Below are 16860 nucleotides of genomic sequence, written 5' to 3' on the forward strand. Positions count from 1 at the left end.
GCGAATCTGGCTGCTTACACAAAGCTGCTGGTGCCTATTGGACTTCCCTTTTGTGCTTCCTGTAATTCAGCAAACATTAACCCAATAGAGAGCATTGCTTTGGACTTTAGGCTGTCCCTTTGCACCCTTCTCCTGCTGGGAATTTCAGGAGTGTTTTCTGGGGGTGCTAAAGACCAGCCCTGGAGAGCTTCCAGCTCAGTGGAGCAGTGGGTGCCTTGTTTGGTGACTGCCTTCGGGGCTGGGACACTTGTGTCCCCCCAGCCCAGACCTCCCAGGACAGTCAGCTTTCTCTCTCTGCTGCTTTGTGTCTGAAACTGCGTCTGAGCTTCCCTTCCTTCCCCTCTGCCATAAGGATTTATCGGTTGGTGGTGATCATTGTGGTGCGGGTTCACACAAATACCTAGAGAGAGCAGGGCTGGCAAAGCTGGTGTTGGTGTTCCTAGATCCTTATCAGTGCTCCAGGTTTATACTGTGTAATATTCTTATCAGTGTAATGCTGATAATTTGCTGGGTGGTGGCTCTTAGACCTAAAAAACTGCACTCAGTCTTGAGGAATCCAGTGAGGCAGATTGTGAAAGGCAGTAAAAGAGCCAAGCGGGTGAATAATAAAGATCTTCAGCTTTCACAAGCATTGTGTGTCACACTGCTCAGCATCTGCCTGGGCATATGGCGAACTGATTTGCAAACAATTTTCGCAGAGAAAGTAGCAAAGGGCAAAACCTGCTCTGCGTGCACTGATTTGAGCAGTAGGTGTCGGGGTAAAGAGAACAAAGATGCCGGTTCCCAGTTCCCGTTAGAAGGAAAGGAGCAAAATGATGCTGGGGAAGGGCCCGAGGGAGGTTTCTCCTTTCTTCATCTGGGTGACAGCTGGAAGGCAGGCACTGGTTTTTGGTTGGGGATGTCATGGGTGTTGCTCAGGTGGCCGCAGCCAGGTTAGGTGTGAAAGCTCCGGGGTAAGGGAAGCTGTGCTGGGCTGGCTGCAGGCTCGTGCCTGGCACCGTGCTCACGGCAGCTCTGTGTGTCTGGAAGGCATTTTGCTGTACAACGTTCGTGTCAAGAACTGTACCCCAAAGAATAAACCCGGTGAACAGATTTGCATTTAATTTGGTCGTTAAGCTAAACAAAAAATAGGCTAGAGACTGTTATTCCTGAAATGAAACAATGAAGGATTACTGCAAAGGGTCAATTTTCTGAGAACGGCGAGTCAATGGAATTGTGCCTATTTACAACAGCATTTAGTAACGGAGAAAGAGGGGATAAAAAACGAACACAGAACACACCACAGTAAAGCTATTAAGTTTTATTTAATAATTAGTTTGTTACTACTTTTCCCAAGTCTAGGGGAAGGGAATGGGTCTAACCGGGTGGGATGCTGCAGGCGCGGGCACTTCCCCGCTGCCACATCCCGTACCACAGCGCGGGGTTGTCCCAGCTGGGCCCTCTTGGGCGATGCGATTACCTGACAGATAACTGAAGAACCTTTTAAAGCCCAGGCTCAGATCTCTGACCGGGGATGAGTGAGGCACCAGCAAGCAGGCGCTCAGGCGGCCGGTGGGCGCTCCACACGGTAGTGCTGCCGGATCAGGTAGTCCAGCAGCTCCGCGGCCCAGTCCCGCAGCAGGAGGGGGATTTTGGTCAAGGCGTATTTGTAGTACACCTCCCGCTGGCGCAGGGCACCCCCCTTGATGATTTCCAGGGCGCACTCCTCTTTGGGGGCCGGGGACATCTGGACCACGTCAGCAGCAGCGCGCACGGCGCTCTCTAGCCGGGGAACAAGGGGAGCTTCGATCAGGCTCGGGCTGCCCTCCACTCATCTTCTCCCCAAAGTTTGCCTTGTGAGGAGCAAAGCGAGGGGCTGAGGAAGGCCGTCGCATTTAATTAATGTGAATGGAGGTAGCGGAACTTGGGAAGGATTTACTAAAACTGGGCATATCAGTATGCACTTGAAAACAGAGGCAACTTCGTGAGACAGCATTCCTCCCTGTGGTCCAACACACGCAGAGATTTTCAAGCTGTTCTCAGCATGTGCTCACATGGCTGTAGCTGGTTGTTGCATCACTGGATGAGACTAAGGGGAGGTACGTGGCTGGCACATCCATTTAAATTTGAATTTTAGACTGTGCCAGCCTCTGTGCGGTGGCTGATTTTATATAGTGTGGGGAATTAAATTAGTTTTGAGAGTGTTTTTTTGGTGGCAGAGAGGTAGGAGCCTGCAGGGACCAGAGTTTATTTTGCATGCACTTGGGCTATGGCAGGGCCAGAGGAAAAGCAGCACCAGATGTGCAGGGAGGGTAAGGAGCTGAAAATGCAACACTCGGTTCCTGCTCAGCCAGGCCAAGCAGTGCGGATCTTACCAGTATCAATGAAGCTGAGGATGCAGAGCGTGATGGAAACGTTTACATTCTGGATGCTGAATTCCTGCCTCAAGGAGCTGAAAAATCCATCCAGGGCAAACTTAGTTGCAGAGTAGGGGACGGTAAAGGGAAACCCAACTTTACCTAGACACAGAGAGAAGTTCCATTAAAGCACGGAAAGCTGGGCCACGTAAGCCTCTGTTTTGCACTTCATCAGATAAAGTATTTTACCCAAAGGGAGTTTGCTGTTAGGGAAACATCATCCTGGCACCAACAGCAGGACTACAAAGCATTCCCCTCAGGGTCCAGCTCTTTTATGGCTGTAAGTCCAACAGCCTGTCTCACGTCTCCGCTCAGGCTATGAGCAGCAGGCAGCAGCTACGAAACCCTCAGAGGGGAGAGACAGAGCAAAGTTTAATCTCTTGTCTCTGGATACTGAGCTAAGCTGATCACCAGAAGACCAACCAACAGGCCAGCTGTGAGTGGGGACAGCTGTTATTAATTTAGTCCCCTGACTTAGAAGTTTATTAGGTCAGTCAATAACTGACTCTACAAATATTTGCAGAGAAGAATATTTGGTAGGTCAAGCACTTGACCTATAGTCAGAGGACCAATGCAGCATGAAATGATTACATTTCCACTTTTCTTCACAAAACTGGAGCTATACAAGCTCAGCTGTGCTAATGAGCCCAGCACCAGGGCGTGGGGTTTAATTACAGGGCCAGTCCGAAAGCAAGCTGGGGGCAATCAGATTGCATCAGAGAACAAATTCCACTGAGAACATGTGAAAAAGACCTGCTGTTTTTGGTTAGTTTGAGTGTGTTAAGCAGTCCTGGCTCCTTTGAGATACCTGGTATCTCTGTGTGCTTCCTACTCACGAAAACCAGCCCGCAGTGTTTTATGGCAGTCCCATGTCCCCCACCCTGCTCCCACTCACCTGCCATGGATGAGACCACTACGATGCTGCCCCCGCTCTGCTTCAGCATGGGCAGGGCAGAGACAGTCATGGCCACGTAGCTGAGGAAGTTGATGTCCAGGAGCTTCTGGATGTGCCGGACATCCCCATCGAAGTAACTGAAGTACGACTTGCCGATGTGATTCAGAATCAGCATGTCAAGGCCCCCTGAAAGCAGAGGAGCAGGCGTTAGTGTGTGGTGGGAGAGGGCTGCCCTGGGCAGGACGGAGCCTTTCCTGGCAGCAGAATCAAAGCAGGCAAAAAACCTGGGGGTCAGAGTCTTTTGGGGTCAGTTTTTTGGGTCAGAGCTGTGGCTTGCCATCTCCAGAGCTGGGATGGTCTGGGTGGTGGCTGCCAGCAGAAATGTGCTGGGCTTATCTGACTTGTCCTAAGCAAGAGAGCCGGTGTGGCTTTTTTTCCCCTGGTTGAAACACGAATAATATGGCACAAGGGAGACTGCTCTCGAGTTGTCAGTGGACTCCTGTTGGGAGAGGGAGAGCTCTGCACCAAGCTGAAACATTGCATTTCCGCAGTGATGACCCATGACCAGAGTAGCAAGGCTGCTGCGGGCCTGACGGGTGGTTTTAGACCACAATAGCCTGCAGTGATGAAATCCAGGATTGAGAGACTGGGACAGGATGTTACGAGGGCACCGAGATGAAATTGAGAGCGCAGTTCAGCCTGTGCTGGAGCGGTGCAGGCTGGGCAGAGGGGCAGCACTGGGCTGCAGGGGGCAGAATTAGGGCAAACCTCTCCCCACCCCCATTTCTCCTGCGTTTTTCTTCACAGGTAGTGAGTTTTTCTTAGTGGGCACGCGACAAAAAGCAGCGTGCTGGAGAGCTCCAGCATCTCTAACCTGCCGCTGGCTGGCGGGGAGCAGGCTGCAGACGTACCCAGTTCGGCCTCGGCCGCCTCCACCACCTGCTTGGCAAAGGCCATGTCCTCCATGCTGCCGCTGATGAGCCGCGCTGAGCTGGCCCCCAGCTCCTGGCACCGCTCCACCACCTGCGACGGCAACACGGCGCGTCAGAGACCACCCGCACCGGGGTCCGGGCGCTGCCTTCCTCCCCGAAACGTGCCTCTTCCCCAAAACTGCAGTGCGGGGCTTCTGGGGTGGGGGTGTTTGGAGCCTCTGAGCTTCAAAGGGAGCCTGAGAAATGATTCCTTTAGGGAACGTGTGACCCAAGGCGGCTCTTTATCGGCACGGTCTGTGTTGGAGCCGCGTGTGTGCAGAGCGAGCAGGAGCTGATATTTCACTGCAGTGGAATGAGGGCGTGTGTGCCGATGGAGCTTGTGCATATGGGGAGATGTGTACATAACCAAGCAAGTTCAAATAGTGCAGTACGTGCCGTGCAGAGCGCGTGCCTGCAGGAAAGTGATTTCTGAGCGTGCAGGAGCCCCAGAGACTGTAAGTTTGCATACCCGTGAACAGACCCGTGCACATCTGGCGTTTGTGCCGGGGCAGTTGCATGCACATGTATTTATGTGTGTACCTGTGATGTGAGACTGGCCTGCCTACGTTTGTGTGTGCACTGCCATGAGCATGCATGTGTGAGTGCTCAGCTTGCCATTTACTTTCTGCAGCTTGGCCTCTGTCCGTGCGGTGACCAGGACGTGGGCTCCCATCCGCGCCAGGTGGTACGCCATCTGCTCCCCGATTCCAGTGCTTGCTCCAGTGACGATCACACGCTTCCCCTTCAGCATCTCTGGGGACCAAGGCACATGGGTTTAATTTATCCAAACCCTGTTTAAAAAGCAAATAACATCCCCTCATGCCCTCAAGCAGCAGTTGATTGCAAGCTGAGCGAGCTTGCCTGCAAACGCGGAGCCTCGTGCTCCGTCTCGCACCGAGCCATCTCCTCCCTCTCCTGGAAGAGCTGCACCGAGGAGCAGCTGCGGCTCCAACTGACCACAGCAACACGGGGACGGTTCTTGGCTCTTTCAGAAGCTTTTTCATGGATCAGAAAACAACTTATAAACAAACACAGCTATTTTGCAATAAAAAACACCCACTACGTACATACTTCAAAACTTAAAATCCAACATTTAAAAGCCATGTTTATGAAATTTTTACAGACTTGAACGTGAAGTGTTCAAAGCCCTCTCCATTTCAGAAGCCCCTGCCTCACCTGCTCCCTCAGAAACTCTTTCTGCATGTTACTTGCTCAATTTGAGTTTGAATCTCTGCTAAAACAATGCTCCTTTATCAGCCCTGCCACAAAGGCTTGGACCTAGCTTGGTCCAAGCTCTGTACAGTTTCCATGCAAAGCACTCGGATGTGCCTTTTAATATTTTACTTACGGACAGATTTACTTTTAATACTTACCCGGTTTGAAATTCTCCCTCGCAGAATAAAAGCAGAAGGCCAAAACCAGTCCCAAAAAAGGAATGAGAATCTTTTGTAACCGACCCATCCCTGGAAATTGAGCATGAAAGAGAAAGGAGGAATAAAACCTCTGCAGAGCTGCTCCCGCAGGAAGCAGCAGCGGCAATCCTTCAAAACCTGTTGCGAAGGAATTGCAACTTCCAAAGCACTGGAAAATCACAGTGGGGTTGTTAAGAGAGGCAAAACCTTTGATCTGCTCCCCACTGGAGCTGGGGAGCCTCGGCCTAACCGGCGGTGCTGCTCCGAGCTCTGCCCGGCTCTTTTCATATTTCCTGTCCCTACGATAAAATGCAGAATTTCGCACAACACCCTGGAAGAGGTGTGTCTTTGCTGAACAGCATCAAGTTTCACTCGCAGAACATCAGAGGCAGCCCAGTGCAGGTGGCTGAAGCCCCTCTTTTATTCCCACTGGTGCCGGACCGGGCGGGTCTGAGCATGGGGGGGCAGCCACCGGGACCCCCTGCCCGGGGCATCCCTGCCCTGTGACCCCGCAGGGCGTCCCCGTACCCACCAGCTCAGAAAAGGCTTTGCTTTGCTGAGACGGGGTTTGCTGCTGAGCTCCCTCCCGCCTGGAGTATTGCAGGAGCTTCGCAGCTTCCTCCTTACTTGTGAGTGAACGTAGTCCAAGGAAAAAACACGTAGTGTCCGCTGTCGTGCTGTGTCCGGGCAGCAGCAGGTTTGATGTCAGCGATCTTGCGTAATAGGATTAAATCATGCTCTAGCGTGGGTCTGGCGCTGGGATCTGCCTCGTGGAGTGCTAGTACCTGCGGTGCTAGGTGGGGATGGAGACTGAGCCTGCTGTGCTCCATCCCGTGCTGCCCCGGCCCGGGGAAGCTGTGCTAACCACGGCCAGAGCCTTGTTGGCAGTGCCAGAGCTGCAGCAGGGTCTGATCCACGCAGGCACACTGGATGCAGGTGGTTTTTATTCCTCACTGACCCCTATACCATACAGAACCAGAAAGAATTACTAAAAGATATTTCTTTTTAATCTATCGGAGCTTTAAAATAAAGATGGTTTAATTTAATAACATACTTAGCAGGGCAGAGGGGCTCTCAGGTATTAATCCTGCTATAATACGTCTCTAAAGACTTATTTATGCCTTTCTACTTCAGTCTCTTCTTACCCCCTGGTAAGAAGCACTTATCCTGCCTGTGGTCAGATAACAGCAGTACGGTAACTCTGCCTTTTCCCGAGTCCTGCAGCTTTGAACTTGAGCCGTGATCATGGGGCAGCCATTTCATTCCTTGGCTTGAAAACAACGAGCCAGTTAGCCCTTCCTCAGCTGAGCCCTGTGTTGTGGGCAAGGAGAGAGGCTCTTTTAAGATGATCTTTTTTATTTCTGGCATTAGGTTGTTGCCTGGGTGGAGGGGTGTGCGTGGATGCTGTTGTGGCCTGGGAGGACTGGGGGGGCCGTGGTGGCCCTGGAGCCCCCAGCCAGGGCTGTGCTTCACTGCTGCTGCCTGCCTGGATTTCCTCCCCACTGCCTGTCACCCGGCCAGGCGCTGCGGCTCCTCACTCCCACTCGAAGCTTTTTCTGGGTTTGTTTTGCTCTATGCAACTTAAGAACTTGTTTTTAACCTCTTCTTGAGGGTGGGGAGTGCAGAAAGGGAGAGGAGGGCAGGAAGAGGCAACTGCAGAGAAATATTTTCTGATACAAGTGACTGAACTCAACCCACGAGGCTGGTCCTGGCCCCACTGCTGCCAAAGCTTCCAAGTTTTACAGGCAGCGGCCTGCAGTGTGCCCGGTGAGATGGAGCACTGGTGGAGGGGGAAGCAGCCTCCTGCTTCTAATAATAATTAATAATTCACCAGAATTATCCTGGACACTTTCTCCCTGCTGCAGGTTGCTTCGGCATCGCTCACCTGTTTGCAGCCGTGTTTTCCACAGTGCAGTGCTTAGCGCTGTGCTAACTGCTCTGCACACGGGAGGTTCTCCACTTAGTGCTGCCTGGAGCTCACTTGGAGGAAATGAAGGCACGAAGAAGCTTGTTCTGACAAAAACTGGCGGAGCAGCAAAGGGCAGCTGCTGGAGGGTCCCTGCCACGCACGGCAGCGAGGCGCAGCGGGGAAGGAGAATTTTGGGGGCAGGGCTGGGGGTTAGGCAGGCTCGTGCATGCAGCTCAGGAACTCAAAAACACTTGGCAGAGATTGGAATACCACTTTTTTTTTTTTCTTTTTTTTTTTTTTTTCTCTTTTGAGTGATATTTGACTGTTTTTAACCCATTATCAAATCTTTGTTAATTGCAGATAATTTTCCTTCTCTTCCCCCCTTGCTTCCCTTTATCGTGTAGATGTTAAAACATTATTTCTCACACCTGGCTCTCCCAGTACTTTATCATGAGTGCAGGTCTACTGCCTTTCCTTACAACAGGGATATCGCTGTTACAGAGGGTTACCCTCGGTTATGCTCACGCTGGGGCTGTGCGCAGGGTGACGTGATGCTGTCGTGCTGCAGCAGGTCGGTGTGTGTCTTGGCACGGTGCAGGCAGCCTCGTGGAGCCTCCTGGGCACGGCGTGTGGGCAGTGCCCCCGTCCTGCAACTGCTGTCGCTGCCACGGCATCGCTCCTGAGAAATGTGCTCTTGGCTCCCGAGGGAGGCGTGCCATGATTGTAGGACAGAGCTGGGTTTGACGGGGTATTTGCACTCACTACCAGTTTAGGGAAAATACTGTGATGTTTAAGCCATTCCTAAGCACTACATTTATTTTTTCCTGTGTGACCAAATCAGGAATTGCTGCCTTGATATGTTATTGTTGGTACCGTGGCTGTGGCTGCGTCAGGTCTTGGCCACTCTCCATGTTCCCAATGCCCTTGGTGTTGGGTGGGAGAGGCTGATATGCTTATCTGGGCCCCTAAATTTAGCCTGGCATCTTTTGAAACATCCATTGCCTACGAATAGCAAGCTAGGACTCTGAAGGCATTCAGCTCATGTCCTTGAAGCGATTGGCTTGGGTGGGAGGGCCTCTGCGTTTTTGGTACTCATGTTATTGAAGGCCTGGGCAATGACTCAAAGCCGACACCAGATCTCTAAAGATGTGCTGCAGGGAGGACAGAGACAAATATGTATCAGTTCTTATGCCAGCTGCAATTTTCCTTAGGATTTAGCGCACCAGGAAATCTACATATTTACAGGTTGGAGTAAACTGCATTCAGACAATTCCTAAAAGAAACAGAAAAACAGAAATCAACCTCAGGTGTCTTCAGCAACATGCTGCACACCTTAGGCAACGTGTGGCTCTCCTCAAGAGCTTATCCCTCAGTACTTTGGTTTAACTCGGTCTTAAATGCTCCACATGTTTCTGCGCTGTGGCTCACCTCAGAAGTCCTCACTAGCACTGACTGTACGGCTTACATATCCCACCTGGTTGCTCCCTGGTTTATCCCAGCTTTTATGATTGCAATTTCCCTCAGCAATTCACAGCTGAGCTTTTGGAGCAGCTCTGCTGTACTTCACTGCCAGGATGCATGGATGGATTTTGCCAATTGCACGTGGTTTTGGCAGGTGTTATCAGGAGGGTTTTGTGCCATTTGTCTGTTGTCAGCATTGGGTTGGGAGGGTTCAGGGGCTTGGGAGATGGGGCTGGGCAGCAGGCTGGTTTGGAGAGGTTTGCTGTGGTTTAAAGACCAGGAAGTCTGCTGAAGCATTTTAATCAACTCCTTTTGGCAAGCCTGCCATTCATCATAGTTAAAGTGATGTTAAATGGATTACTAATCTCCTGCGTGCATGGAGTTTGTCACTGTGTGGCGTAGATGGGCCTTTTTGTGGTCACTGTGGTAAAATCAGCCATTGCATCTAATCAGCTGCCCTGCCAAGAGGCAGTCGTGTCTGAAATCTGAGGCAAGCTGTTGTGGAAGTGGTAACGCACAGGCTTGACCCCGCAGATTGACCCGTCGGGCAACGTGTGCCGGGCAATGGCCTCGGCCCTCGCAGGACGTCAGGAGGCAGGAGATCGCCTTCAGCAAGGCATGGCTTTACCGAGTTGGCTCCAGAACCGCCGGCACGGTGCGGCGGTTTAGCAGTCTAATCCCATTAGCTGTCTTAGGAGGAGCTATTTTGATTGTTCCACAAACCTCTTTGCTTTAAGCTCATAAACCCCGTGACTGGATAACGGCGGAGAGGAGGCGAGGGCAGCAGGATGCTGGCACAACGCAGCAGGCCGTGTACATGGCGTGACCACACCACCCGGGGCCAGTGGGTGGGCTCACCCTGAGCGTCCTCAACACCACTGGCCTTGCACGCTGGGCCCCTGTAACCCCATTTCTTAAATTCTCCCTTTCCTTGAGGGCAGGTTGAGAGGCCTGTACCTCACTGGGAAGGGCCGATCAGCGTGTGATTGTCAGAGCTTGCAGCTGAGTGGGACAAAGAAGCGATTCTCATCTCAGTCTGATCCATTTTATTAGCTCTGCTTGCCACAGCAAAGACGTTTCTGCGTTACAGAAATGTGTGAGAACTGAGACCTGGCAGCACTGCCATGCCTGACACAGCCGCAGGCATTTATTCAGGTCCCTGGTTTGTCACGCAGGGCAGGGCCTCAGCTCCGCTCAGCCTGGCTCCGAGCCGGGGCGCTCAGCCTCAGCTCTCTGTTCCTGTTTGCCTTGACATTTCCCTCGGTGTCAATGAGGTGTTGGGTTGTTCGGCCTTGCCAGAGACTAAAGTGCTTGGTTAAGGCCTAAATCAAATCATTATCAAAGGACGTTTTAGATTACTCTGCTCTTTTTTCCCCTTGAGGGAAAGGTACCTTACACTTGGTTCAAAGCCCAAAAAGAGTTACTGCATGGGCTTAGTGGGATTTCTCCTCCACAAAGAGCTGCTGTTGTTTGTGTTCGTTTGTTTTGACTGAAATATTTATCAGCAAAACGATTTCCATGGTTATGTATTATGAAAAATGTATGAAATTAAGGGAACTTCAGCCATGCTCTTAGGTTTTTGGATTCTGACCCTAACTTGTGCAGCTCTAGGAGGAGCTCTATACTTGGCATTGGTGTCAGGCAGCGCTGCTTCATTTTCCATAACCTCGTGCTGTTGGTAACAATTGTTTTGCTTTTAGCCCGGTACTGGTGGGTTTGTCTCCCAGATTCTGGGCAGGGTGTGTGGTGTGTCCCTGTCCCTGTCCCACCAGCTCTGCCTTTGCCATTGAACCAATAAAGGGGGATTTTCTCCCCCACTTCTGACTGCCAGGGATTGTTTCTCTTCCCTCTGTTTTGTAGCATGGTTAGGATCTTTCAGCTGTAGCTGTCTGGAGAGTTTAATTTACATGACATAGTGAGAATCTGTTATGTTCAGAACTGAACTAAGCCCAGGAAAGATTTTAAATAGATGGAAGTCCTCTAATGATGCTGGCAGTGCTCTGGGTGCAGCCCTGAGGCTCAGGTCCCTGTTTCCACCTGCTTCAGGCTGACTGTGCCATTATGTCTGCCAGTGCTGCAGCTTTTCGAGCTGTGACGTGCCTGTCATAGTGGCAGCTAATATTATTTTCTGCGATCAGGTGTCAGTGGCAGGCTTGTGAAGGAGCCCAGTAAGTGCTCTCATGGCAGAGACAGGAATCTGTGCCATCAAACTCAGATAACCCCAGGAAGGTGCAACACCCACCTCTAACTTCAGGAATGTGTCTGTCACACAAGGCCACCTCCTCCCCACCCCTGCTGACCCATTTTTGGAAGGAAGCAGCAGCTGGAGTTGCAAAACCCCGACCCCTTCACCCCAGAGCAGCCACACCAAGGGAGGGAGCTCTATGGAGCAGGTCTGGTCACTGCCCACTGCTGTTCAGCGAGGGGGGCAAGAGGCTTCTGAAGAGTTGCAAGTGAAACCCATTTGCAAATCCGTGAGAGTTTGAAATGAATGCAGCTAGAGAGCATTGGTACCATATAAAATATTTATTGATTTTGCAAAATGTTGTAAAATGCATCTGTAATAAAAATAAGAAACCATGCTGTGCGTCTTGCACATTTTTATACCAACAAAAGGTATTTTTTCCTACTGCTGCACAGCAGCAAATTATAACCGTTCGTTTCTTTCAAGTCTTGCACTTGCGGTCTTCCTCGTTCAGCCAAACCTTCGCTCTTCTTGCTGGAACCACCACCAGGTACAACAGGACAGCAGAGTCTCTTGTGCTTGGTTGCTCAGCAGACACTTCTTGGGCTGTAGGGCTCTTAGGAGGCGTGCTGCCTGGTCACCAGGGCCCGCTGCATCACCACCGGCTTCTTGCTCTTTTCCAAGATCAAATCCTCCTGTTTCTGAGGAAGTGTTTGCCCTCGTGTCGGGGCAGGTTTCTTCTCCTCCTCCTCCTCTAGCCTCCCTTCAGAGGTGAAAGGACTGCACACTGCCTCCACCAGACCGATGACCACACCGAAGAAGGCCAGCACGCTGCCCAGCATGTACAGCTTGACCATTTTCCTGTTGGGCTTCTGGCTGAGCAGTTCTTTGGCAAAGGGGATCAGCTCATGCATGGTTTCCATTTTTATTTTATTTTTTTGCAGCAGGTTTGGAAGATGTCAGTTCTACAGGGGAAGAGCAAGGGAGAGGCATGTTAGTTAAATCCAGCAGCTTTCTCCAGCAGCGTCAGAGCGCTCCCCTTGGCCCCCACTCCCCGCAGCCACCCCCGGCCACACATACACAGGGAATTTTAATTTCAGCTAGAGGAGAACGCAGCCGGCAGAGGAGCCCCGCGGCTCAGCAGATGCTCGCGGCTGCGGCAAGGGAGGGGAGGGGGTTCCCGCAGCGTCCCCCCCGCATCTCCCCGGGCTTCCCCCTTACCAGAGGCGGCTGCTGCGGGGTCGGGGCAGGGGCTGTGAGCGCTGCGGGCTGGCTCGGCTCTGCTGAGCTCTGCTGGTCTGGGCTCTGCTGGTCCGGCCGCTGCTCGGCTCTGCAGCTGCTGCCGGCCGCCCGCTGCCCCCGCCTTATATCGCCGCTGGGGCAGGCGGGGCTGAAGCGGGGGGGGGCCGGGCACGCCGCGAGCACGCCGCTAGCACGGGTGCCCCGGTGCCCCCCCCGGCTGCCCGCAGGACCGGGGCCAGCCCCCGACAGCCCCCCGGGGCCGCTTGGCAGCTGGGTTGGCCCGAGCCCGAGCTCCGGGCAGCCGCTGGGAGCCGTGCTGCGGGGGGGTGCGAGGGGACAGGGAGCGTGTGGGCAGCTCACAAGTGGGGTGCTGGGGTGGGGGGCTCGGGGCTGGGCTTCTCTCAGCCCGTGGGGTGAGCAAAACCTCACGCTGCCCGTTCGCACGGTGAGGTAGGTGAAATATGGTGAGGCACAAGGGAGGTGTTGCAGTGTGAGGGTGTTTGTTAAAGGCTTCTTGCACGGCTGGTGGCAAAGGGAAGCGGCAGAAAGCTGCTGGATGCCGCGTGGGACAGCACCTTGCTTTGCTGGGGAGCAGAGCAACTGGAAGTGACCCCCGCCGGGAAAGCTCCAGGCTGCATGTTAGATCACATTGTCACTTCCCTGTGTTTGATGCTGAAACTCCGTAATAGCCCATTGTAATCTTAACTCCCTTATGATTCACGAAAAGGACAGCGTATTTCCTTTTTGGGGAGTAAAGAACTCAGCGCTGTCACACTTCTTCGCTGGCTCGCTGCCCGAGAGCGTTGCATCAATAGCACACAGCGCGTTGCATCATCTGCGCCGCTGCCCCTCTGCTGCCGGCTCCATCAGCGCACGTATGCTGCTCCGGCTGGGTGAGCCGCGTACCCCTCAGCTGCTGCTCACCTTAGCTAAGGCCACGAGGAGCAGCTGGGACCGACAGCTTCTGAATTAGCAGGGTCTGGACAGGCTTCCCACCCGATCAGTATGGCTGAGGTGCTGGGGGTTTCTCTGCTGGGGCAGCCTGTGTAAATACACATGGTGCAAGCTGATGCGCAGGGGCTGAGGGTGTCTGTGGAGAGAGGTAAAGCCCAGAAGGAGCCTTGGTGAACAATGCTGTGAAGGAGACTGCTGGCTCCCCATGATCTCCTTTGGGGTGGCCAGGTGGCCACGAACCCTGGTGAGGCTCAGCCCCACAGGGACCAAAGCAGGGCTCATCCTCCAAGCAGCAGGGGAAACTGGGGGGGGCTTTCTGCCTGCCTCCGCACAGAGAGAGGCACAGAGAGAAGAACTTCAAGGAATTTGCGAATTTCTTGACCTCATGTCGGTTATCCATATCTCTTCTTTCCTTTCCTTCAAGGATCTAAACACCTTCCTTTCTGAAAAACTGCTCTAAGAGGCAATATTGCCCAAATTATGCCCTAAAATCACTGGACTGGGTCACACTTAAATGAACCTAAAGTCTGGCTTGTGTCAGGACAGCAGTGCCAAGCTGCTGTTTGCAGTTGTGCTGTTTTCCTCCCCTTCTCTCCTGGCACACCTGGGTGCACGACTCACTGGCCATGTGAGGATCAGCAGTGGTGGGAGGCAAATGCCTGAGATCCTCACAAAGGAAAGTGTTCATTAAATGTGTTGGCTTTTTTTTTTCTTCCTTGCTGAGCTCTTCCCTGGGCACATGAGAGCGAGTGACTCACCTCCTGCTCCTCACATCCCGCACGTAGTGGGGAGGCTGAAAGTTTCCCCACAGTCACATGGGGTGGGAGAGCTTGTGCTGCAAGCAAGGCTCCAAGGAACCTCTGGCAGGGAAAACTTGGGGGTGTTTTTTTCTTTTTGCAAGTTTTGAATGCACTTAGGAAATTGTATTGCAAGACTGGCTGTAAAAGTTGCTAAAGATTTGTCTATTCCTCCTTAGTGTCTTTTTTGTTTCTTAAAATAAAATCCTTATCTTTTCTGCCAACTTGGCAGCAAAGGTTGCGGCCAATTCTTATATTTAAGCCACATTTTTCCCTTCTGCAGTGCCTTGAAAAATGAACGTTGCAGAAAAGATAGCTGGGGGAGACAGGGAAAGTTCAAGGTCACTGTTTCTGCAGCCAGGGCTGGCTGCCACAGCGTGAGATGTGGTCTCCCCTTCCAGCCTGGGCTGCTTGGGACCTGCACAAACACCAGAAAGCGCCGAGCTGTGCAGGGTGTAATCCCAGAAACAAAGGTCAGCGTGAAGTGCTTGAATCAGGACATTTTGCCCTAAAAATAAAATAAAAAATGAAGCAAGATTTTCTTTGCCTCCTGAACCTTTTACTTCAAAGCCTCTTTTCCAACCAGGGGGCTAGAAAAGGAACTTTGTATTCATAAAATATAGATGGAGATGTCTGCAAGCACAGCATACTAAGAGCTGGAGCTGCAGAGAGCATGCAGTGCTCGGGATAATGTTGAGGGTTACCCAAGCAGCCGATACTCCTCGGTGGCAAACGCCTCCTATGGCAGCACTCAAGTTGTGTTGATTTAACTAAATAATATTTAATTCAGTTTTGTTTTAAACTGGAGTAACAAAGTCTGTGCAGACTCGTGTGGACATTTAAATTGGATTAAGAATGGATAAAAGGATTAATGATTAACATTAAATTAGACTAATTTTAGCTGTTCCTAATCTTATTTAGGAGAGTCCACACAAGGAGGTTGTCAGGCTTAATTGCAATTTTGATTAAGCCGGGCATTATAGCTGGGAAAATGACAAGAGTTTAACGTCATCTGGAAGAAGAGCTCTGCCTGAATTCACAAAGCGGCATAAGCACCCGAGGTTTAACCTAAATACCAGCAGCAGGGAGGCTGGGGTGTGTGATGGCTCTCCATCAAATTATTTTAACCCTCCTGCTGTTGATTGTGGTGGGTGCGGGGCTGTGCTGAGGATCCCTGCTGGCCAGCAGGGGTGGGAGCATAGGAACCCTCTCCCTGCTCCCCTGCCACAGCCTGAAAAAGCCGCCTAAAAATCATCTACCTGCAGCTGCCTAACAGGATCCTAACAGGATGTTTTCTCCTTTAGACAATGGGGACATGACAAAAATAAAGATGCTCCCCTGCAATGATAATTGTGTCAAATCTGCCAGTGGAAAGCAGGCAGGCTGCCCAGGCCGCAGAGCAGGAGTGTGGAGGGGCAGTAGGCCGCAGGCCGGGCCTGAGGGCACTGCGCCCTGCAGCAAGCCCCTGGGGTAACCCCATTTAGACCTAAACTAGGTCAACGATTCTTAAGTTCAAAGTTTTATTTGTTTTCAAAGCAGGCAGAGGGGTTTCAGGAGATGAGATGGAATTGTATTAGAAGTTCCTGAATTGCTTTTAGAAGATGACAATTAGCACAGGCGGTGTTTTAGCTCATCTGCATGTGCCGTAGTGAGGAGGTGGTTTGCTGGGCAGGTTTAATTAAAATGGGAAATGAAAAGATTCTGTGGAGGAAACATCATTTTGTTACTCAAGTCAGCGGAGACAGCTGCCCAAAAGCTGTGACACTGGCAGTGTTTCTTACCCCTGAACAAACTTTCCCTAATTCTCTTCTTCTTGTGTAGCTCCAGTGCTACAGAGTTATCCCCAGTTAGTGTCCTTTTTCCTGTAATGGAGGTTTTATGTTTCAAGAGATTAAGTGTCCTTGCAAGCAGTGCTCTGCCCCTGATTTCCAGTTACTTTTATGTTCCTCGTAGCTCAGCAGAGACTTAAAGTGACTGAAGACAGCCATTCAGGGCTGGTCAGTGCTTGCTAACGGGTGTCATGCCTCAACAACTGGATGGAAAGCTGCTGAATTCGGATGGCATCCCTGGAAAAGCTCCTGATAGACTAAGGCACTTATGTGCCGTAACTCCAACAGACAGCAAACATAGGAGGGAGGAAACAAAACAAAGCTACTCACACACGACTCACATCCTTTTCAGCTCTGGCTGCCGGGTTCACGGGCACAACACCTGGGGAGTGTTTGCCTGAGGTGCCTCCCTCGTGCCGTGGCTCATCCTACTCATCCCACTCATCCTGCTTCGGCACCCAGCTCAGAGCCCGGTGACCTGAGGGCACGTGGTGCTGAGCCCTGGCTGCCTGTCAAGCTGGGGACCTTAATTTTAAAAGCAGGGGCTTGGTGTGTGCTAGCTGTTACAGTGAGATCTTGTGACGCTGAGCTGCGTGCCTATGTGCATGGGCTGCTCTGCTCACCCTCACAGGAAGGTGAGCTTTTAAACTACTGGCTGCGATGTGTTTCTGTTCTAAATGTTGTGGCCTCTTTCCACCTGAAATTTAAACCCAACCCAGCAGCATCTCTCTTGGTTGCTGCTGTTCTGGAAGGGACAGGGTCCTCTGTCGTGTGTCCCCTTCAGACCATTGCTGGCACTAGGACCTGCT

At 51.9% G+C, this 16860-nt stretch overlaps 3 protein-coding genes across 7 annotated transcripts in view; 1 reads left to right on the top strand and 2 right to left on the bottom strand.

Annotated features, from left to right (window-relative positions):
• Positions 1-1284: 1284 nt before the first annotated feature.
• LOC137843904 (11-beta-hydroxysteroid dehydrogenase 1-like) lies at positions 1285-6442 on the bottom strand. 4 transcript variants are annotated; one of them, XM_068659697.1, is made up of 7 exons: positions 6302-6442; positions 5636-5725; positions 4885-5015; positions 4203-4314; positions 3292-3477; positions 2355-2498; positions 1285-1761 (listed from the first exon to the last, which is right to left on the bottom strand). In XM_068659697.1, exons 2-7 carry the CDS (start codon positions 5721-5723, stop codon positions 1541-1543), a joined length of 882 nt encoding a protein of 293 aa, XP_068515798.1. In that variant the 5' UTR covers positions 5724-5725; positions 6302-6442; the 3' UTR covers positions 1285-1540. The 4 variants fall into 4 exon arrangements, with proteins under 4 accessions (XP_068515798.1, XP_068515797.1, XP_068515796.1 ...); XM_068659696.1 differs by having other exon boundaries at positions 6207-6416; XM_068659695.1 differs by lacking the exon at positions 6302-6442 and adding an exon at positions 5882-6009.
• LAMB3 (laminin subunit beta 3) overlaps positions 4529-16860 on the top strand; it is a 39542-nt gene continuing 27210 nt past the window's right edge. Inside the window, exon 1 of one of the 2 annotated variants that reach the window (XM_068659682.1) lies at positions 4529-4717. The gene's annotated coding sequence lies outside the window, so the exon portion shown is untranslated. Of the gene's footprint in view, positions 4718-12805; positions 12922-16860 lie in introns of those variants that run through there. The other variant, XM_068659681.1, reaches the window with a different exon arrangement.
• Positions 11556-12608, bottom strand: G0S2 (G0/G1 switch 2). The gene is made up of 2 exons (XM_068659701.1): positions 12451-12608; positions 11556-12194 (listed from the first exon to the last, which is right to left on the bottom strand). Exon 2 carries the CDS (start codon positions 12150-12152, stop codon positions 11847-11849), a length of 306 nt encoding a protein of 101 aa, XP_068515802.1. The 5' UTR covers positions 12153-12194; positions 12451-12608; the 3' UTR covers positions 11556-11846.

The sequence above is a fragment of the Anas acuta genome, chromosome 24 (genome assembly GCF_963932015.1).
Source record: "Anas acuta chromosome 24, bAnaAcu1.1, whole genome shotgun sequence".
NCBI classification, from domain to species: Eukaryota; Metazoa; Chordata; class Aves; order Anseriformes; family Anatidae; genus Anas; species Anas acuta.

What these genes read in the sequence shown, in the direction of transcription:
- G0S2 (XM_068659701.1), bottom strand. Translation starts at nt 12,152, where the DNA reads ATGGAAACCATGCATGAGCTGATCCCCTTTGCCAAAGAACTGCTCAGC.
- LOC137843904 (XM_068659697.1), bottom strand. Translation starts at nt 5,723, where the DNA reads ATGGGTCGGTTACAAAAGATTCTCATTCCTTTTTTGGGACTGGTTTTG. An exon ending in GAGGGAGAATTTCAAACCGG is followed by an intron (nt 5,016 to 5,635) that starts GTAAGTATTAAA and finishes CTTGGTCCCCAG; the next exon opens with AGATGCTGAAGGGGAAGCGT. An exon ending in CAGAGGCCAAGCTGCAGAAA is followed by an intron (nt 4,315 to 4,884) that starts GTAAATGGCAAG and finishes TTGCCGTCGCAG; the next exon opens with GTGGTGGAGCGGTGCCAGGA.